The 23522-nt window shown below is 44.4% G+C and overlaps 1 protein-coding gene and 1 pseudogene across 7 annotated transcripts in view; both read left to right on the top strand.

Moving 5' to 3' along the window:
* Positions 1-23522, top strand: part of TMEM245 (transmembrane protein 245) — a 267111-nt gene that overhangs the window by 153717 nt on the left and 89872 nt on the right. For all 7 annotated transcript variants that reach the window (XM_088445733.1, XM_088445734.1, XM_088445738.1 and 4 more), the window contains 3 exons: positions 1318-1408; positions 12571-12669; positions 13198-13329. In XM_088445733.1, coding sequence (XP_088301859.1) covers positions 1318-1408; positions 12571-12669; positions 13198-13329 — 322 coding nt within the window. The remainder of the gene's footprint in view (positions 1-1317; positions 1409-12570; positions 12670-13197; positions 13330-23522) is intronic.
* LOC148507765 (5S ribosomal RNA) lies at positions 19199-19317 on the top strand (annotated as a pseudogene).

Here is a 23522-nt window from a genome sequence, read left to right as displayed (position 1 = left end):
TAAGGAGGGCCCGTCTTATGTGAGATTACATTCTAGAGGGAGGCAGCCGAGTAGGGGCATAGGGGTTGATTTTGAGTTAGGCGCAAAATTGCCCCTTATGTAATTTTTGTTGCCCCTTTAACAGCTGTAACAAGATGCGTTAGGCGTATAGGCTGTAGAGCAGAGGTAGGAGTTTTTTAAAGTAGGGATGGCCATCGATGGCTTAATCATCAGTGATATCCATCGATGGTATCATTGGTGCTTAATTTGGATGGTATGAAGTCATCGATGTGGAACCATCAATGGTTGCACCCACCGATGGTTATCCCTGCTCTTTTACTCACCGGGCCAATCAGACGTGGGGGCGGATCTTCATGGGTCGCGTCGGGGGCGCAGCTAATCTGTGTCCCGGCACCAGGGAGGAAGAAAAAGAAAATGTCCAGGGACTCTGTGCATCGATGGTGAGGAACTATTGGTTTTCTGCCATTGATGGCAAAAACCATTGGCCATCGGTGGTTAACCATCGATGGTCGTTGGCCATCCCTAGTTTTCAGGGAGTGCTTGAATGATCAGGGGTTGAGGGAGAGTCTGATCACACAAGGTAAGGCAGGGCTCGACAAATTTTAGTCTTGGCGACCGAGTTTTCCAAGCCCCACAAGCAGTGAGGCTCCATTTGCCGGGCGCCCGACTCCCCGCAGCTGGAGCTCACTCCTGAGCTCCAGCAATCTGGCTCCCCCCACAGGCACTATGGGAGAGACGTCATGACGTCTCTCCCATAGTAATAAGGAGCGACGGACGCAGGATCGCTTAGGTTTGTATTCTGTTGTTTGTTTGTTTTGTGTGTACGCGTGGCTCTATTACAGGGGGCTTACTACTGGGGACACTACTACAGGGGGCCTACTACAGTTGGCCTACTACTGGGGGCACTATTGCAGGGAGATTATTACTGGGGGCTCTATTACAGGGAACTTACTACTGGGGGCTCTATTACAGGGGGCTTACTACTGGGGGCACTATTACAGGGGCTGGTATGGGCATGTTGCAGAATCTGATGACCATTAAAGAGGCATGTGTGGTGATTTGATGGCATGTTGAGGGGCACTGAAAGGGCAAGTGTGGTGGTTTATACAAGCTTTCATATATTTTGGTTATGGACGATGGTCTGGCTCCTAAACTTTTAAGATGGATCCTAGATTTTACAAAAATTTGTCGAGCCCTGAGGTAAGGAGTTTCAAATTCTGATTAATTATTAGATTGATATTTTCTCTAACTACATGTCCATTTTCCTGAAATGTACTATATATAGAAGTAATAGAACTTGTTTTCTTTGTTATGCAGTTGGCTTCCTGAAGCACAAGTTATCCAGAATGCACTTAACTCTGCTGCTAACAATGTCTACCAGTATGGGAGAGAATGGATCACCAACAAGGTAGCCATGTAACATATATTCTTTGTGCTGTATATGCTGAATTGGGGCTCAATCAGCTTTGGCAGTGTGTCTGCTGGTGCCTATGTAATGTCAGGCCTGTCTCTTCCATGATGGGTTGGAGAATTACGGCCATTGTGTCTAACTGGCATTTAGTATATGGTTGGTTGTTTTATTGTATATGAAAGCTCAATGGCCATGCTCTAACATATCCCAGTTTGGTCCATTTTAATGTATATTTCTCTTACAGCAAGACTCCGGACACTGGACAATGGGATTGTACGTTGGGGCTGGAACTGGCACTTAATGAAATGTAGCTTTAAATCCTAAGCTCCTCCCCCCTGCAATCTCACAATTACAGTCGTCTTTAAGTGTCTGAGGAGTAGGGCACATTTTGAATGGCAGCCCTTGTAGGTAGGTAGCTAGTTTCATTTGTAAGGGACCTGCGGGACCCACCACAGAGCACTCCGGTCTCCCGGAGTGGCCGCCTGGACTCGGGGACGGGGCGCACTCTCACCCTTTTAGAGGGTGGTGGGGGGCGGCAACACTGTCCTGTATGGCGATGCCATCTTGTCGGGTATGAGGAGGGTGGCTCCATTGCGAGAGCGCGCACCTCACAGGCTGCTCAGGCAGAGCATACGAAGTGCTTTGCCCCGGCAGGGGAGTAGCACTTGTTGCTGAGAGGGAGTGCAGCCATGGAGCAGGTGGGTGGAGCCTGTAGCTGCCAGCCTCCCCTGCACATTCCAGCAGCAGTGATAACAGTACTGTCTGCTGCTTCAAGAAGGATGGCTGCTGTACTCCTGAGTTCTTATAGACCAGGCTGGCCGGGTTCATCGGCTGGTGCAGTCCTGTCCTCGGGGAAGGCTAAGTATGTATGTATGTGTATATATATGTGTATCTATATGTATGTGTGTGTGTGTATGTATATATATATATATATATATATATTGTACACCATCCATATAGCAAAAATTCATGTACACTTATTTAAATAGAAAAAATGCCATCTGACTGTATTTAGTAAAATTTTATACTTATCAGAATTTTTTCATAGCAAAAAAGTCCAGGCATGATGATGGCTACCAGCCCCGACAGCTGTGTTGGTGTTACCACCTTTCTCAAGGGTCAGCCATATTTACTAGGCCAGCAGAGGCCATATAAATACTAAGCATACTAATGTTGAAGCCACTCACCTGTGCAAAACACCTGACAAACATCAACTAACAGGCATCTGGACGCTCACCCCCAGACAGCGGGAACTCTCACAGCCTCCCCACATAAATGGCGGTCTTCTGCACAGTTCCGTCAGACCGGAAGTGACGTCGCAGACCCAGCCAAATGTAAACAAATCCCACGTGTCGGGCAGTGCGCATGTCCCCTGCCGCTGTAATACCAGGCAACAGTCTTCTTTTACTGTTTCTTACGAGACAATTATGGAGTTTTTTCTGTGATACTTTGCTTGTAACCGTGCACCCAACTTGATGTAACAAGTGCGATTTTTTTTTTTATGGAGATATATATCAGCCCACATTACGGGACCCCACTTTCTGCAGGTCCTACACTATCCGTCACACTGATGGAAACCTGGCGAGTGCAGTGGATTTCTGACTTTGTTTATGCGGTTAATTTTTATTAACCTTTTGTGATCATAGCTTTCTCATGCACCCCATGTGCATACTCGTTTATATTAACCTGTGTCAGCTGTCTTTTTGGTAGTGTGATAGAAGCTATGTCAGGTGACTGCCTTACCTTTAAAAGCCATTAGCTGGCAGGTGAGCTTTAAACCAGGTAACATTTTTTCAGTCTAAACTATGTGATAGCAGCTAACAGGTTTCCATCAGTGTGACGGATAGTGTAGGACCTGCAGAAAGTGGGGTCCCGTGATGTGGGCTGCGGGCTTAAATGCATTGATCAATCCATGAACTAAGTCCCCATTATTTATTTACTTATTTATACATCATTGTGAGTGTTTAAACATGGTGAGTGCTGGGTTTTCTGTTTTTATTTATTTAAGCAATGTGGTCACAGGCCACTTGCACCCCAGTCCTGGGAATGGCGAGTGCAGGTCTGCACCCCAGATCTAGGAGTGGCGAGTGCAGTGGATTTCTGACTATATATATATATATATATATATATATATATATAGTACTGCGCATGCCTAGTGGGTTGGGAGTCACACACACTGCATCCCAGCCTTAGACACTATTGTGATTTCATGACTTTAGAAACTAATAGTCGGTTCTGTTTGAAAGTGAGGTATCTGTATTACAAACTGACTGTGTTTTATAGTGCAGACTTGTGGCACTGTTGTCACGTAGGCATTGTAGTGGCTGACAGCTCCAGGGGGTTGCACATGGTATCTCTGGCACATGCCCAGTGGGGCCGCTCCATACGCCATGTGGCGCCGTGCTAGTCGCGCTATGCTTGTGGTGTAAGGAGGCTCATAGCACTTCTAGGGGGGCTCTCCACCTCCCCTGAGATCCCTGACCTGGGCTGGCCTTGCAGCCAGGTGCTGGTTCCAAAATGACGACAGAACCTTACACGTTTTTTCCCCGTGATTTTAGGAACCAGAACTGGCTGAGCAGGCCAGGGCTGTTTTTATTTCCTTATTTCCTTGTGGGGGGGGTGGAGACCCGACGTGCCGCAAGTGTGCAAATTAAAAAGCACAGTCAGTTTGTAATACAGAGCCCCCACTTTCACTCAGACCCCACTACTAGCTTCTAAGTCATGAAATCACTATAGTATCTAAGTCTGGGACAGTGCCGCAAGTGTGTGATTTAAAACGCACAGTCAGTATGTAATATAGAGACACTTCTTTCTGGGTTGACTTCTAGTTCAGTGATAGTTTTATGTACCACTGTTAAGACAATACTACAAATTGCTAAAACATGCCATTGCATATTCTGCAGTTCCGCAGCAACCGATACATTTATAACGGCACATTAGTTGTCCTAGCAGATGGGGGATGGTATCCTTGGCAATGGTCATCATTCCTCACCTTTTCAGGACACAAGGCTGACCTTGAGCTGACTGGTTAAATGGCTAACAAAGCGTCCTTTATTATGGTAATGAAAGGCTCTTGCTTGCTTTGGGGGAAGGGACCTGATGCACTGTGTGTGACTCCCGACCGGCTCCACTGGGCATGAGCAGTACTATGAGACTCCATAGCCACAGCATAGCGCTACATGGCGTATGGAGCGGCTCCACTAGGCATGCGCCGGAGATCCCATGTGCAATCCCCGGAGCTGGCAGCCACCAAAGCGCCGACTTGCCAACAGTGCTATAATAGAAGTACCTGCTTGCAGAAATTATTATACAGTGTTGTACAAATACAGTGTGAAACATCCAATATAACAGAAATACATGCTGGTATAAATCACTATACAGTGCTGTATAAACACAGTGTGAATCATCCAATAGAGGGTGCTATTACAGAAATATCTGCTTAAGTAAATCACTATACAGTGTTGTACCAATACAATGTGAAACATCCAATAGGTGGCGCTATGATAGAAAATACTAATCAGTATTGTACAAACACAATTCGTAACATCCTATAGGAGTTGCTATCTGCTTGCGCAAAGGACTATGCAGCATGTAACAAATTCTTTCACACTCACTATATAAGTTATGAATGAATTATAAACACTTCCTTTGTACTATGAACCCAACAATTGGAATATTTAAATACAGGGTTGATTATATTTTATCTCAATAGGGGAGTAGAGTACAACGTTTTCACACTGGATACTGAACACATGTTCCCATGTGACAATAATCCATGATAGAAAAAATGCCCCTACAGAGGGCACTTTTAACTACATTATAAATCAATTAGAAACTTTTTTCTTACAATACACAGCCTATGATGTAATTATAGAATATATCCAATAGATGGCAGTATAATACTGAAGACTGTATGAATATATAAAAATATCATAATATATGGATGTATTGAACTTAAAGAATTACATCAGATTTGTGTGCTAATGAGAAACAAACAAATTGTGGTAATATTATTTATTTAATCAACTAATAGTGCATCAATACTATAAATTCAAGAAATAGGTTGATTTATTATAAATACAACATACAAAGGACACAGACAAATGTACTGTTAATAATTTAATATTAATAACGACATTCAAGGTACAATTTTGTATCACTTTTATTATTATATTTTTAAATATTTCACCAATAAGGCTAAGTGAATTTTAAATACTGATACAATAAAAGTTACATTTTATATATGTTTTTCTTTCCCATATGTGCGCCAACAAAGAGACAATACTTTTTTCCTATGTATATCTTCTCTTATTGTCCTTGGCAGCACCCCCATAGAGTTACTATCCATTGGTATATAGCATTCATTTGGGGCTACTGTATAAACAATTCTTGTCTAACCAAAACCTAGTGCAGAGGTGTCTCCCAATCCCCTATCCCCAATTACATATACAGTCATAAGAACATGGCAATTACACTACTGTACAGTTATGTACAGTGGGCCTGATTCAGACCCGTTCGCTAAGCTGCGGACACTCGCTATGGGCCATTATCACATGTGTGCATATGCTTCAAAGTACGCATGCGCGAACCAGTCACTGCAGCCTTGAATCGTGCGCCCGTAGTACTTTGAGTGACAGCTCAGTTTGTGGGTGGTAACAGGGGAAGGTGCTTGTGAACGGGAAAGTGGTGGTGCGAACGCGGGCATGTCTGGCCGTCAAAACTGAGTTTTATGGATATGCATAATTAGCAAAGATGCGTCATTGTACACGTCACTTGGTTGTTTTTCAGCCTGCAGTGCTTGTGGCAGGGTAAGGTCTACCTCAAGCGCTGCGGGCAGCTCCGATGGCTCTCGATGGTTCCGATTTGTTCATACACTTCCTGGAGATGATGTGCGCATCTTAAAATGTGACATCCATCCAATTTAACAGTACGGTATTCAGTACAAACTATATCAGTGGAGCATTCGCCACCCAGCGGTTAAGCGGTGTATTACATGCCATAGTGTATCCTTCGTTGGAGAATATCACAGTACGCCAAAGTACAGCCATCACGTAACGTTCCATGGCGCGACACAGAGGCCTGAATGGCGCTCTATGAGCAATAATCTAGCTGGGCCCATCTGTATCTTCAGCTGCCCCTGTGGTAGCGGCTGTAAAGCATCAGAGAGGAATACGCTAAACCCGTCCAGATGTGGGGCATGGCTCTGACGACACTGGCGATGTAATGGTTAGCATTATGGCCTCGCTGCACTGCGGTTATGGGCTCGCTCTCGCTACTGCCTTCACTGTGTGGAGTTTGTATGCAGGGACTTTGCTGTATTCTTGGCAATTTTCTCTCCAATGCACGGGCAGTTGCGCTTAGGGGGGCCTTGTGTGTGTATAGGACCCTGTGAAATGCAGGCATCTGGGGTGCTGCATCCACCAGGGTGGGACCTGAGCATGCTGGGGCTCTCAGCAGGTTGGTGTACACACTATTGAAGCCGGTGACAATTCATAGGGAGACCAAGTTCCGGCTTGGTTATTCCCTCATCTCTGGAGCAGGCTTCTTTCCCTCTGTATGTTTAAGTTCCCAGCCAAGTTATGTCCCGCCCTGGCTCCGTGCTTTGCGGCGTGCAGCTTCATGATTTACGTTATGTTCCTGGTGCACTTTTTCAGGAATCCTCTGCTGTGTGAGGCGCAGGTAGAGGCTTGTGTTGGAGGTGTCTTCCTCCTTCCAGTGCCCCATTAGCCGTTTCGCATGCACAGGACCTTGCACAGTTTTGCACTGTCCCAAATTATGAGTACCTCCTGTCCTTTTCGATTCACTGCTTCTATGCACCACTCTCTCGGGGGTTTACATGTGGATTCCCAAGCAGTGGCTGTGGGTCTGTACAAGCACAGGTGACGGAAAGTCAGTCCTTTCCCTTTGGCAAATCTCTCCAGTCTCCTCAGGGAGACTTGGGAGACGCCGGATTCCGAGTTCTGCGTTCCTCGCGCATTAGCTTCCTGCGGATTGGGTTTCCAAGTAGAAGCACCTCCCACTGTAGTTTCTGCGGTAGCCGTTTAGATCGCCACACGCCCTCCTGTGCATGGTTCAGCGTCCGGTAGGAATTCGTTAGCTAGACCTTTGAGGGTTGTCTCTGGTCTGTTTTGTTAGGTTCTAGGGTCGTTATCCGGCCCTAGTCAACCGTGACTTGGGTTACATGAGCTATGGTCCCTTTTGCTGATGAATCCGTCTAGGGTCTTCACAGTGCTTCGCCCTGGGATTCCCTGTTGAATTGGCGGGACATTTAGTGGCTTGCTCTGTGTTGGGAGGCCAGGCAAGACTGGGCACAGGTAGCTTCCAGGTTCAGCTACGGCTGGTTTGGCTTGAAGGCCATTTGACTATGTGCTCAGCATATGCATTCATTACTATTGTGTTCCTTACACTTTCTTCTGTTTGGTAAGGACGTTCTCTTTTGGCCACAACTGGCTAATCCCCATCAGTCTGAAAAGCACTTTTCTGCCGGTGGGCGTCCTGACGACAGGGTCCGAGTTTCCAAGTTTTCGCCCCTACTTCGAGGCAGTAAGTCCTTGGAAGGTCAGTATGACACAAGCCGAGTCTTTACCGGCAGGGGTTTATTTTCCTGGGGCTGTTTTTAATAACACTCTTCGTTCTGGGGACACTGCTTCAAGGAAGCCTGGGGCCTAATGAAGTGTGTCTCTCTACCCAGTTCGCTTGCAGCTGGTAGGGCGATTCCTCCGGTTCAGTGATCAATGAGTGATGTCTTCAGAAAGCTGGGTGCTTGGCATCTTTCGCTATGGTTCCATCTGTGACCTCGGAGGTCTGCCACTAAGGCGTTTATTGTTTTTTCACATCACTCTTCCCCGGGAAGCAGCGAACGCGGTGACATTGGGCTGTGCTATGCTATCATTCCACTCCTCTCTGCTCCAGTTTCACCACAGGTACAGAAACTAGGCTTCTGTCTCTTTCCTGATTTGAATGCCGAATGGCTCATTCCAACCGCTCTGGTCTCCTCATGCCTTGAGCACCAGGGGGTAGGTAGTTCAGTTGGAATAAACTCCCTCAGATCAGAAATCCACTGCGGAGGCCAACAAATCCTCGCTAGACATCTGAAACGCATGTCTTCAGGTTCCTTTTTGGGCAGGTCATTATACTTCAGAGGGTAATTGACTCGGTCCCCTGTCTATTCCAGGCCCTACCATTTAGTTTGCAGCATAAAACGGTCGGTGCTGCAGTGTTTGGAATGGTGCGCACAGAATCTATCACAATTTGGCCTTCTTCATAGGCTCGGTTTGTGAAGGATACCTCAGCTTCACTTACGGACCTTCCCAGGTCACTTGTTTCATGTACATTCAGATCAGTGCTATATTCCGACTTGGCATGGTCTCCCTGGTTTCCTTGTCTGCGCCTTCAGTTCTGTAGTGGCCTCTGACATCTCTCTCCAGCTGTGTTTGTCTTGCAGCGGACAGGGAACGGACTCTACCGACCTCGGCCTAAAGCTTGGTCGGTGCCTCGTCCATCGACTTTGTGGAACATTTGGTTGTTGGTCTCCACTTGGGGACCACTCAGTAATCCAGGTTCTACATATGGAAGTCCCAGTGGATATTTCTCCAAACTTTAATGGGTTGCACGGCATCCCTCTCCTCTCTGTTCCTGACAGCACCCATCACTCTTCATGGATGGAGGGTTACCTTTCTTCTCCTCCGGGTCCCATCCTTGATCCTTCTGTATTGGCTCATTGTGACCTCGGTCGCGAGTCTCCTGGGCTGAAGTGCCGTGGATTTGCTTTTCGGCACCGGGGCCTTGGGTCACCGTCTACAACGGGTCGGCTTTTCGATGGACTCGAGCTACAAGCCATCATGCTGGCTCTATTTGGGGCCTTGTCCTTCCTCACTGACCGGCCGGTCGCACATGGTGATGGCATATGTGATCCGTGTATCCACTGGCTTCTGCAAGTGGCTGCCTTGACTGTTCCGGGGAATATTTCATCCACACTGTTCCCTCAGGTCTCCAGGGTCATTGAGGCTTCCCGAGTGAGAGATAATCCTGGTGGCTCCAGGCTGGGCTACGCTGGTCATGGTACATGGATGTTCTCCCAGTGTCGATAAGTCCAGGGTGGCCTTTTCCACTTTGTCCAGATTTGCTACAACATGACCTGTTTCGACAAGGATACTTTATTTGGTTGGTTTTCAAGAGGGGACTTCTGTGACTGAGAATGAGAAAGCTGCAGGTTTTTCTCTCGTGTGGTCTGTACTAGGCTGCAAGCCTGGACTCTTGGCCTGATTCAGAGCCGGACGCTCTTTCAGAGCGCTCGATCTGAATCAGTGCCCGCCTATTGTATTTTTAGAGCGGCCTCCTGGCCGCTCGCATAGCTGTGGGTGAGACCATCGGACTTGCGACGAGACCCTTGCCGCAAGTCCTAGTGGACTTCTTGCTCTTACAGACCAAGAAGTCCACCCAATGACATCACTTGTGATGTCAGTGGGGCCGGCCCCAGCCTGTAGGCGTTCCCATGGGCAGGCACGCCCACCAAAGGGGGCGTACTGTCACTCCACATCGACAGCACGCCCCCTTTGTAGTGAGACCCGTAGCGACGGCTTGCCCGTCGCTATCCGGGTCTCGCGCATGCGCATGACGGTGCCGCCTCCGTCGTGCGCATGCGCACTGGGCCAACATCGACCCGCTTGCGAGCTCTCAGCGCTCGTGAGCAGGTCTGAATCAGGCCCTCTGTGTCCAGCTCGCGCTTACCTCCGGGTTTGGAGACTCTACCTTTGGTTGTGTACCCATTACGTTTTTGCGCGCCTCATGTTTCTTGGCCTTCCTTCTGGAGGGTTTGGAGGCCGGCTGACTACTTCATTTTGGGACGATACAGGCTTTGGCCCTTTCATTTCCTTCCCAGCAGTGTTTCCGAAGATCCAAACTGTTTTTACAAGGTGTGCTGCGTATTTAGCCACTGCTTCATCTGCAGGTGGAGCCATGGAATCTTATTCTAATCTTTTTCGTCTCACCCTGGCTCCATTGGTGTTGTTGCATTCAATGGATCTTTGGTTAGTTACTTGGAAGCTGGTCTTCCATAGGGCTATTGCCTTCCCTCAGCATAGTTGTTTGGGTTGGCAAGCTGCCTTTTCTGGACTTCCATGACGACTGTGCGGTTGCTCCGTACAGGTTTTATGTTCCCGCTGACACTTGCTTCGACCTTGTACTCACACAGGATATTGTCCTCCCGGTTTGTCCTCCTTCAGTGAATTCCCGGGACTGGGATGATCTGGCTCTGCTAGTTGTGCTGAGCTCTGCAGATTTACTTGGACAAGTCTTCCGCACTGTTCTTCATGGGTTCTTTATGACAAACATGAACATGGTTACCCGGCTACTCTGCAGCCCCTTGCGCATTGGATCTGCTCGTCATCACTCATGCCTCTTCTGGTGCGGGAAGACCGGGTGTCAGCGCCTTCCTCTAGGGTGGCAGCAATGTTATGGGCAGCGCGGCGTGGAACTTCAGCAGCACAGGCCCATCGTGCGGCTATCTGGTCCCCTGTCTGCACGTTTGCTTAATTTTACATTTCAGGTTTTTTGCCTCCGGTGGCACCCACTTTTGTTGTACATTTCTCCGGTCAGGCGTCTTTGTGAGCGTTCCCTTCCCTGGGGGCGTCTTTGGTACATCCCATTGTCCAGTGTTCCCCAGTCTTGCTGCAAATGAAAATAGGATTTTTGGTCAACTTACCATTGAATCCTTGTCTCTTAACCAGGTTTTGGTTCTCGACCGTCTTTCTTTTCCCTACTGGTTTGTTTGGTTGTTCAGTTTCACGGGGTTCCTGCTACTCCTCTCCGGACTCATTTAAAGAAGTACTGGAATTGTGGGATTGCAGGGGGAGGATTTTAGGATTTAAAGCTACATCTCATTAAGTGCCAGCTCCAGCCCCAACCTACAATCCCATTGTCCGGTGTTCCCCAGCCCGCTTAAGAAAAAAGGATTCAACGGTAAGTTGGCCAAAAATCCTATTTTTGACACCAGCTAAAGCTACCCTGATGGAGAAAACACCTCACACTTTGCAACTAACATGTTTAAAAACCAAACAAACAAGAACTGTGGCATGTACTAAATCATCAAGTTATGCAATAAATAAATTGAGTTGATGGTATTTCAATGAGTTTAGATTTTTTTTTTTTTAATAACTGAAACCAAACCTTTGGCTAGTGGATGTGCAGTTGTATAGATGCCTACATATGAGCGGATATCCACATTTGGCTCCATGCACGCACTGCAGGTGTAATTACTGTACAATCAACTTGCTCTTAACTCTGAATCAGCCCTTATGTGCTTCCATTTCCATAACCTATCTATTTTTTAAATATTATGACCTAGGGCCTGATTCAGACCCACTCGCGAGCGGCTGTACGCTCGCAAGTGGGTCGATGGTCTGCACTGAGCATGCGCACGACGGAGGGAGCTCCGTCGTGCGCATGCGCCAGACACGACGAGCGAAGGACTTTCCTTCGCTCGTTGTGTCCGATCAAAGGGGGCGTGCTGTCAATGTTGATTGACAGCACGCCCCCTTTGGTGGGCGTGCCGGGGGCGTGCCTCCCTGACGGGGGCGTTCCCACGGGAACGCCTCCCGTCAGAAGCCGGCCCACTGACATCACTAGTGATGTCAGTGGGAGTGATTTTGGCTCTGATAGAGCCAAAATCACTCCGGAGCTTGCGGTTGAAAACCTCAACCGCAGGCTCCGGCTCGCAATTTCGATGGTCGCGATGGTCACGACCATCGCGGCCATCAAAATGCACGCTCGTATAGCCTGTGGGTGGTGACCCACAGCTATACGAGCGTCCAGGAGGACGCTCCATGAAAAAGGAGCCCGGCCCTCATGCAGAGCGTGCGCTCTGCTCAGAGCGTACGGCTCTGAATGAGGGCCCTAGTCTTTTATCTAAAAAAAATGTGATGTAACTGCCAACATTCATTTTGAAAGCTGGTAAGTTAACTAAATTGAGTGTGTTGTAGATTATATATGTTTTGTCAGTCAAGGTTTTAGTTAACCTACGATTTATTACGGCATTACACTGTATATGGTAATACTTAGCAGTGATACAACGCGTCCTTTCAATAGTGTGATAGGTGGCAAATTAAAAATTGTATCCCTTTGTTAGCTGACATACAAGGAGAGTTTGTGTTTCCCTGCAGCTACACAAGGTATTAGGTGAAAAAGTGAACAACACAGCTATAATCGAGAAGCAAGTGCTAGAGCTCTGGGACAGGTTATACCATTCTTGGGTCATTAAGGTAAGTGAGCTGTTACATTACTACTTTATTTCTTATTTATATAGTGCCTTTCTCACCCATAGGACTTCTTTTTATATTTGCAGTGGGTGTTGCAGCCATCTCGGGTGCACTTACTATATTTGCTATTCTTATTAATAATTTACGTCAGTCCCTGTCCTGGTAATACAGGGTTCATTTTTGTCAATTAACTTACCAGTAGATATTTTTGGACTTTGTGGGAGCAACCCGGAGTTAATAAAGGAAGCCCACATAAATGTGGGGAGCACATACAAACTCCACATAGATAAGGTCTATTGCTTATGGGCAACATCTCTTCTAAAACTCACTTCTAGAAACTCTCAATTTAGTAAATTTACCCCTAGGTGTATGAGGACACATCTGTACATTGTAATGTAAAAGCAATTTTAATCTAACACCTTTATTTCATGTTTTAGATATGAAATTAGTTAGCACTCTCTTTTGTCCGCTAATAACCTTTCCTGGAATGTTAACTTAAGCTGTCTTTTTAACTCTGTTTTCTGTTATCAGAATGTGACAAATTCTGGCAGATACAAGGGTCACAAGATGCAAATACAACGTCAGAACAGTTGGCTTGGAGAAGTTTTGGATTGGCAAGATATTGCTTCATTTGTTCAGGAAAACATAGCAATGTTTCTCTCGGTGAGACATACATGTTTTCTATTTACTGTGCATTTATTTTGAGTTCTAAATATTCAGTAATGTTGTTTTATTTCTGCAAAAAAAAGGTTTAACAATACATGGATGTGTATGATGTGAGCTTGCCAAATGTTATGTTTATAGTTCAATTTGTACAGTGGTCATTTTTAGTGGTCCTAATTTAATCCTAATCTAATCAGCCAAATTCCAGAAAACTAAAATTCTATTTTTAAAATGCTATTCTATGGCTGTCATTTGGCAACTATATAAGTGAGGATATGCATATTAAAAAAAAATTATTTTTGTGTGTGTAACTCCTCTGCCAAGACCTAACTCATCTGAGGCCGTGGAGCGCACATAGGCCCTCATTCAGAGCCGTTCGCTATTTGTGGTCGCTCGTTTAAAAACAAGGGGTGGCTATTCAAATGATCCGTACGCACATTGCAGTCTGTTCACACCTCTAAGTCTGAACGAGCGAGCAAAACATACGCTCGTTTATTTGTTAAAAACGCCCCCTGGCCGCTCGCATCCTACGTCATGTCCGCTATTTATTAGATTAATCGAGTTCATCGACCAGCGTATGAACTGCTCGCTATTCTTGTGGTTGGTGTTTGCTACCACAAATTTGCGAGCAGTTCTGGCTATAAAATAACCCAGTGACGTGGTCACTGACGCTGCTGTTTTAAATATGCACACCCATAAAACGCCCGTTTTGACCTTTAAGCACGCCTGCGTTCGGATCTCCACTCCCCATTTTCAAGCACCTTCCCCTGTTACCACCCACATACGCCTCATTCTGTCACTCAAAATAGCAGGCACTCGCTATATTGCGTACCAACGATTTTCGGCCGCACTGACTGGTTCGCGCATGCGTACTAAAAACCGTACGCATGCGCAGATGTGCAAACATCGCTCGGAACGAGCGTACTGCCGCTAACGAGCGGCTCTGAATGAGGGCCATAGTTCATACACAGGAGACAATTTGGATGATATGTCGGTCCCATTTGCTATATCGTCCGAGAAAATAACTAGTGTGAACCCAGTATAGCACTACAGTCTTTGGGGTCAAAGTTTGTGATGGGCTAAACCTAATTAACAAAACTTAAGCTGGATAGACCCTAATGAATGAGTGATATATCTATAGTGCATCTGCTGGTTGTGTATAGATGAAGATCACAGACATACCGGACATATCTGCTGGTGTGTATGGCCGACCGTCCAACCACGTGATGTCAGCTGCTTTGTGCGTCATCAAGTGGGCGGTAATATTTATATGAGCTCTGATGTCTGCACCCTCACGTTTCTCCATATTCGGTGTCTTTGATTCTCCTGAGTCTGTTGGCGGCTCCGCCCCACCCATCTTGCATCCTCTGTCCCTGCAGACAAGCATAACCCCCCTCCCGGCTGCGTCTGCCCGGCTGTCATGCATGTTGCCGCCGTGGATCCCCAGTCCCCAACCCCCTCGCCGGGTCTGCCCGGCCGTGGGCTGTTAGCTAGAGCTGAGCTCCAGGGGGATGGAATATGCTGTTTTGGGCACGAGATGGGCACAGGGGACTGAAGATTCTGGCCACTGACCCGGCCAGTGAGAAGACAGTACAAGCTGCAGAATAAAAAAAAAAATATATATATAATATTATACGCACATCTATCTGCAAACATGTAGTAGTGCTTATATTTAACAAAAACATAAATAGCATTACTAGACATTCATAGGAAAACACCTGACAGCTATTGGGGTCTAGCTGACCCTCAAACAGGGCGGTCTTTGACTCAGGCCACCTTAATTCATGTTTCATGTATTTATATATAGTGAAAGCTATGTACCGCCAACAGTAAGAATATTAATATATTCTAAGTGCTTTTATAGAGGTCCTGGAACTTAAAAATCACTAAATTACATTAGGCGGGGGAATCCTTATAATGGGCAATTTCGATTTGAAATGCTGAAATTTGCTTGTATGATTTTATATATAATCACTCCACCAACTGCCGGCACTCACTCCTATAGAGTTGAAAGCTCTAGGGTCTGTCACAAAAATAACATATGCAAGCAGGAACAGACGGCACTCCAGAGACTGAATAATGCAAAAAATGTATATTCAACGTTTCGGGGATAGCACCCCTTCGTCAGGACCACATACAATACAAAAACACGTGCACTTACCCACATAAATACCAACCTGCAAGCGTCCATGTCCACTCCGCGCCGCCACCCGACCAGCCCGCCCACCGTAACTCCAGACTGCCGCACTTCTTGGACCCGCCGATGCTGTTAGCCTGGAGACACACAGCATACTCCCAATACCTTTCTCTTAGATCACGGCCATCTTGGTACTCCCGAACACGGATCGCGCCCATCTTGGTCTTCCCTATACCAAGTATACCCACAGCAAACTTTTTTAAAACCCAAAGCCTTATTTTGAGCTTTTCATTCCCGGAGTGTAGGACCCAGATGTATTGGAATTCTTTACTTTATTGCTATATGCCCATTATTTTACACATCTCCTATATCAGGGGTCTTCAAACTTGGCCCTCCAGCTGCTGTGGAACTACACATCCCAGCATGCACTGCCACCTTTTCGATATAACAGCATGCTAAAACTATGTGCAGTGCATGCTGGGATGTATAGTTCCACAGCATCTGGAGGGCCAAGTTTGAAGACCCCTGTCCTATATGATATAACTGAAACAATATTATTGCACATATGGGTAAATAGTTGCAGATATCCATTCTTATTATGTAGTACTTATTTAGCCATTAAATTAAAATCAACCATTATAATATAAATCTAATTTTTTCAGTAGTAAACCACTTGGTACTCGCCGTATTATAATAATAATAATAAAATACATATATATAATTCTACAACTGTCTATGCATAGGTAACTAAGAGCTTATTAACTACTTTATTGACCTAAAATAGAAACCGATATGTCTAGTCCAACTGCGTATTATACATCAAATTCCAACAATCAAATATGTCAAAGGTACAAGATAATAGGATCCAGGATCAAACAATCTTCATATTCCATCTTAAAACAAAGTATATAACATCATATTCCATCTTAAAACAAAGTATATAACATGTTTAGGCTACATAATTTATTATTTAGAGTGTCCTAAGGAGATCATCCATCCATGGGTGCAGTCTCTTTGAAGGCAGCTTTAGTCTCGAACTCTTGACGCTTCTTCAATTTTGGTGCAGGATTCAACTGAATTTTATGTGACTGGACCTTGGAGAAATGCAGATATGCGTCCCATATATAACTACAGTACCTGGTCTTCCCCAGAGGTCTCCCATCCAAGGCCCAACAGTGATTAGCTTCCAAGATCAGACTGGATTGGGCACTTAGAATGAGGTATGACTGTAGATAATATTAAGATGCACAATGAGCCCTCCCGATGCTGTCCATCATCATCTGTTATCATCAGAAGGGAGCTATTTCATAGCTGTCATTGAATCCATGAGGGATCATAGTATCAAGTTTGAAGATCCAGTACATCTCGCGTCTAGATAATTTATTTGCTATGTCTCCTCTATCTCTCAATACCACATGTTCGATTGCCTTAAAATTTAGTTCGTCTGGGTCCGAATTGTGATGTAAACTAAAATTTCTTGACACCATATGTCCGTCCACCCTGAGAGGGAGAGGTACAACCATTGATTGAGAAAAATAAGGAAAAAGAAGCATTAAAGAACTGCAGAAGAATAATTATATAGTTATAAAACAAGCTGACAAAGGGGGGAATTTGTCATTATGGATCGGTCCTACTAGATTAAAGAATTATCTAGACTTCTAGGGTATACAAATTCATACATCTTACTGGACAATGATCCTCTGGAGAACAAGCTTAATGAATTAAGAACAATTGTGGTATACGGATTACGTAATGGTATTATAACAAGACAAGAATTCCAGTATCTCCTACAGACCAATCCCACTACCCCCATTTTTTATTTTCTTCCGAAAATCCATAAGTCCATGATAGACCCACCTGGGAGACCTATCATCACAGGGATGAATTCATTAACCTCACACTTGTCAGAATACATTATTTTCCTGCATAAACATGTAAAGGAGCTCAAATATACTACTAATGTACTACAGATCACAGAAGGTATTAAATGGAATCTATATATGGGCAACAGTTGATGTGCAATCGTTATACACTTGTATTGAACACTGTAAAGGAATCAATGCCTGCAGAGACTTCCTTGAAATGGATCCGTCAATCAGCCCTTAACACAGAGTTTTTATGTGATAAAATGGCTTTTATTCTATATCATAACTATTTTAAGTTTTTAGACAAATTTTATCTGCAAATTTGTGGAACAGTGATGGAGACAACTTTTGCCCCCAGCTTTGAGAATAACCCATATAAGGAGAATATCATATTATACAAGCGTTCTATAGATCATATCCTGATAAAATAGGAAGGGTCGGAAGAGGTTTTTAGACTATTTTTAGATCATATTACAGATAACTATATATAAGTTCACGTCAAACATAAATGCTGTCTCCATTGAGTCTTTGGATTTGATTCTAACTGTTAAAGAAAATAAGATTCTTACAAAAAATGTAATAAAAAAAGTAGATGCAAACAGCTATCTTAATTGTTAAAGTGGGCATCTGAAGAAGTGGAAAGAAAACATACCATATTCACAATTCCACAGAATTAAAAGAAATTGTAGTGAAATAAACATGTGCGATAAACAATCAAGCTTTATACTAATAGTTTCTTAGAAAGGATTATCCACCCAAAGTTTTATTAGAAGCAGCAAACAAAACAAGTACATTGGAAAGGTGTGATTTACTTGAATATAAGAACTTCAAAAATAAAGGAGAAAAAATTATCATTCCGTTCATTACCACATATAATGTGCAAGAGAAGAAGTTAAAGAACAGCTTTAATAAGCATTGGAAGATTCTCCTGAACCCTGTTTTAAAGGAAGTTCTCCCACCAAAAACCGCCATTGTTTTTAGGAAAGCAAAAAGTCTCAAGGATACTCTGGCACCCAGTATGCTAAGAAACACCAGTACTTTTAAGGTCCAGCACTCTTCATAGTTATCCCGGCTGTTACAAATGTGGCAACTGTAATGTATGTAAATACATACACCAACAAAGAAATACATTTAGTAATTCCACAAATCGTAAGGAATACAAAATTAAACATTTAAACTGCAATTCAACATCAGTTATTTACCTCCTGGAATTCTCTTGCTGGACTAAGTATGGGCAAAACTTAACATCCGCTTAAACTAAAGATACAATAACATGTACAAGAAACATCAGGAATAAGGTGGATGGGCATATGGGGTGGTATTCAATTGTTTTTGCGGTCCGGATCTCCCGTCTAAAGTGACTGGAGATCGCGGGACGTTATTCAATTGTCCCTGCTTTTCGCGCTGATCGCACCCAAAGTGGTCTGGTTTAGCCGTGTAAATCGGCTACCCCCGACCAAAGTCTGGGCGTGATTGCGAAAAGTGCAGTTTGGGCCCCCCCTGGGGCTGCGAGCTGACATGGAGTGCTGGCAGCTGATTGCGCCCGACAGGAGCAACAATTGAATAGCTCTGTCGGGCGCGAAGGGGGCTGGAAACAATTGAATTCCGCCCATGGTGCTGAGACATTTTAGTTTACATCACAGTTCGGACCCAGACGAACTAACTTTTAAGGCAATCGAACATGTGGTATTGGGAGATAGAGGAGGAGACGCAGCAAATAAATTATCCAGACGTGAGATGTACTGGATCTTCGAACTTGATACTATGATCCCTCATGGATTCAATTACCGCTATCTAATGACTCCCTTCTTATGATAACAGATGACGATGGACAGCTTCAAGAGGGCTCACTGTGTGTTTTAATATTATCTACAGTCATACCTTGTTCTAAGCGCCTAATCCCATCTGATCTTGGAAGCTAAGCACTGTTGGGCCTGGTTAGTACTTGGATGGGAGACCTCTGGGGAAGACCAGATACTGATGTATAATACGCAGTTGGACTAGACATATTGGGAGCTCCAAGTGGCCGTGGTCCTCGGCTAGAGAGTACGAAGATGGGCGCGACTTAAAGAAAAGTGGAAAGTGGAATCGACCAGCTCTGAAGGCATTGATGGATGGAAGTGACGCGGTGGACATAGAAGCCGGCGGTAGTGGCGTGATACAATGCCCTGGAAAGGGCGGATGTGATGTAATAACAGGTCACAAACGCAGAGGGACTTTTCAGAAGATTTTGGAGATGTAATAATGCTAAAATAAGAATGCAGTCTGTTACCTTGCTAGATAAGATCTCTATTAACTATAAGATCTAATAATTTTTTTACATTATAAAAACACATGGCATACCGAAAACCGGAAGTTACTACATAATCACTTTTAATCAAGTCTAGTTTGTCTTCACTAAGGGGGTATAAATAGCAGATACCCCACAGGAGTTTATAATCCCTTGATAAGTCTAAAGATACGGATGAAACGCATTGTTGGCTCCTGGGTCATACCTTTCATGAACTTACCATCTTTTACTATAAGATAAGCCATTTTTTTTACTGCTATATAAAATTTCTTGTTTTTTAATTTGTATATTTATCTGTGGATTTTATGTGCCTATTTGACCCTACACAGATAGGGGCAAATTTTCTTATACATTTTACACTAAATCTATTTGAAGTTTTATCCTTTTTTTTATGGTAATACACATAATGAATGTATTATAAATTGAACATATATGCTTTGTCCATATTCTGAATTGCACTTTCACATTTATTTTGGTAATAATATCACTGTATTTATACACTTTGCAGTTTATAATCTTATGGTATTATCCTTTTTTATGGTAGTACACATTTATTATAATTTGGATACATTTGCTCTGTCCATATTCTAAATTGCACTTTTACACTTATTTATTTTGATATTAATTCCACTAAGCATCTGGAGGCTTTTTATCACTTTTATATTATGAACTATATTTATACACTCTGCACTTTATAATCTTATGGTATCATTCGAAACATACAGATATAAAGATATAAAACCACAGCAGGCACTCTAATTCAGTTTGAATACTTGCATCTATACGTAACAGATCACCACTGTTACAGTCTTACTGGATGATTGACACCCATACTGTTGGGGGTGCCTTTCAGATATATATCTATTTTGGGCTTATGTTATACAGTGGGGCAAAAAAGTATTTGGACCGCTACCGATTGTGCAAGTTGTTGCACTTTAAAAGATGAGAGAGGTCTGTAATTTCCATCATAGGTACACTTCAACTGTGAGAGACAGAATCAGAACAAAAAAATATGGAAATCACATTAAAAAATCATACAAACAATTTATTAGTATGATTACATGATCTGAAATTTCACAAAACCTACTGAATTTGTGCCACTCAAACTAAAAAAAAGCAATAAAATTATGATCATTAAGGTTGACGCTTTAATGGACGTGTTCCTTGCGCAATACAGATATGGTATGCTATCAAACACTGTGGTTAACTGCAGATTCTGCAATCTCTGAGTGAGATTGATGTCACTCACAAAATGGTGGAGCTGGTGAAGTTGCATAGACTGCATGTGTGTATTCCAATGAGCACACAATTCTGTGAATTAGCAGCTTCATCATTTTGTGAGTGACAGCAACAGGACCGTGCACAGAAGCATCAGCGGGCGACAGAGGGACTCACTGGTGCTGGGCATGCACCCGAGAAAATCAAATCAATAAGACACAGATGGAAGGACGCATCAGTGAGATCTATCCATGCATTGTTTTAAAAAATGAATGTGTAATATAAAACAATGACGTGCCTCCACAGCACAACCAGCATCGTGCTTTGGAGCCCCGGTGCTGGTTGCACTAAACACAGGGGACAAACGACATAGGGGTTCCCTGTATAAAGCACAACCAGCACCAGGCTAATCAGAGGCAGTCCTGGTTACCAAAATACAGGGGACAAACTACGTAGGGGTCCCCTTGGAAAAAACTGAATTTTCCCATAGAGAAATCCTGAGGGGGGCATGGTGTTTAAGGGGCTAAACCTTCTAAAGCTTTTGTAGGTACAGAGCTGAAATTTGGGATGGGCTGGTAGAACGGTGCTGCATGCCAGGGCAAAAACATAAAAAATTAGAGCTTGGGAATATGCTAAATTCCGAACTGTAACTGTTTTCTGACACTCAGTTAGGACCACTTTTCTGCTATTCTCTAAGGGGGATATTTGGGAAGGCATAACTCCGGGTAGGAGGCGAATTTAGACTTGGGGTTTGTTTTATTAGGTAGCTATTGTTCAACAGTAGGTGCTTTTGGGGTCTAGGTAATTGAGAAAGTTTACAGTTTTTAAACTATTATCTCATGAATCCGCCACTATACAGATAGGGAGCTTCAATTTGATGCGCAGCCTCAGTAGGAGCGTCCATCAGGTGTACTCACTGTGGCTTCACTTGGGTGCACCAAGATGGCAGGTCAGTGCGGGCGGTATTGGCGGTGGGCTCGGGGGGGGGAAGCAGCCATTCGGGGGGGTAGCGGGCGTTAGCTGCAGCCGGGACCCGGGGGCATTAGCGGTGGTGCAGACGGCAGGACTCGTGGGAGGTAGCAGCAGACAGATGCAGGCTTGGATCTGAAAGATCCGTGATACCTGCATCTGTGTATAAATAAACACAGAAGCACGGACGGGATCAGTGAGACTCATCTGTGCTTCTGTGTTTTAAAATAAACCCCTGTGTAAACAACAACAAAAAAGTGTGGCCCCGCCCTCCAAAGACAACCAGCCCCGGGCTTTGGAGACCCAGTACTGGTTTTTCTAAAGACAGGGGACAAACGACGTAGGGTCCCCTGTATTAAGCACAACCAGCTCCAGGCTTTTCAGAACCAGTCTTGGTTGCCAAAATGACATAGGGGACAAAGGACATAGGGGTTCTGAGCCGGTTCTGGAAGTACAGGGGAAAAAAATGCGTAGGGTCCCCCTGTATTTACCAGAACCAGCACCGGGACCCTTTCTAGCATGGATGGTGATACCACAGCCAGAAACCGTTGTTTCTGGGCACAGCAACAAGACACAAAGTAGTTATACTGCATCAGCAAGATCTCTCCCAGGCAAAGATTTCAAAACAAACTGGGGTTTCAAGATGTCTGTTCAAGCTCTTTTGAAGAAGCACAAAGATACGGGCAACATTGAGGACCATAGACGCAGTGGTCGGCCAAGGAAACAGTGCATTAGATGAAAAACACATGATGCTTACTTCTCTTCGAAATCAGAAGAGGTCCAGCAGTGCCATCAGTTCAAACTGGCAGGAACCAGTGGGACCCATTTACACCCATCTACTGTTTGGAGAAGTCTGGCCAGAAGTTGTCTTCATGCAATATTTGCGGTCAATAAGTAATACTTTTGACGTGGAAACATGGCCAAGCGACTGAACCATGCACGAAAACATAGGAACTGGGATGCATAAAAATGGCAGCAGGTGCTCTGGACTGATGAGTCAAAATGTTAAGTATTTGGCTGTAACAGAAGGCAGTTTGTTCACTGAAAGGCTGGAGAGCGGTACAATAATGAGTGTCTACAGGCAACAGTGAAGCATGGTTGAGGTTCTTTGCAGGTTTGGGGCTGCATTTCAGCAAATGGATTTGGGGATTTGGCCAGGATTAATCGTGTCCTCAATGCTGAGAAATACAGGCAAGTACTTATCCATCATGCAATATAATTAGGCGTCTGATTGGCTCCAAATTTATTCTGCAGCAGGACAATGACCCAAAACATACAGCCAAAGTCATTAAGAACCATCTTCAGCGTAAAGAAGAACAAGGTGTCCTGGCTGTGATGATTTGACCCCCACAGAGCCCTGATCTCAACATCATCGAATCTGTCTGGGATTACATGAAGAGACAGAAGGATTTGGGCAAGCCCACATCCACAAGCCCACATCCACAGAAGATCTGTGGTTCTCCAAGATGTTTGGAACAACCTCCCCGCCGAGTTCCTTTAAAACTGTTTGCTACTGTACCTAGAATAGATTATGTTTTGAAGGCAAAGAGTGGTCACACCAAATATTGATTTGACTCAGATTTTTCTTCTGTTCATTCATTTTGCATTATGTTAATTGGTAAAAATAATCTTTTTTTATTTTTATAGCATTCTTACATTGCAGCATTTTTTCCACACCTGCACATAACTTTTACACATTACTGTGTGTGTGTAT

The sequence above is a fragment of the Taudactylus pleione genome, unplaced genomic scaffold (assembly GCF_031769625.1).
Source record: "Taudactylus pleione unplaced genomic scaffold, aTauple2 ptg000386l, whole genome shotgun sequence".
In the NCBI taxonomy this organism is placed as follows: Eukaryota; Metazoa; Chordata; class Amphibia; order Anura; family Myobatrachidae; genus Taudactylus; species Taudactylus pleione.
Note: the sequence above shows the minus strand (reverse complement) of the source record. Positions and strands in the feature narration are given on the sequence as shown.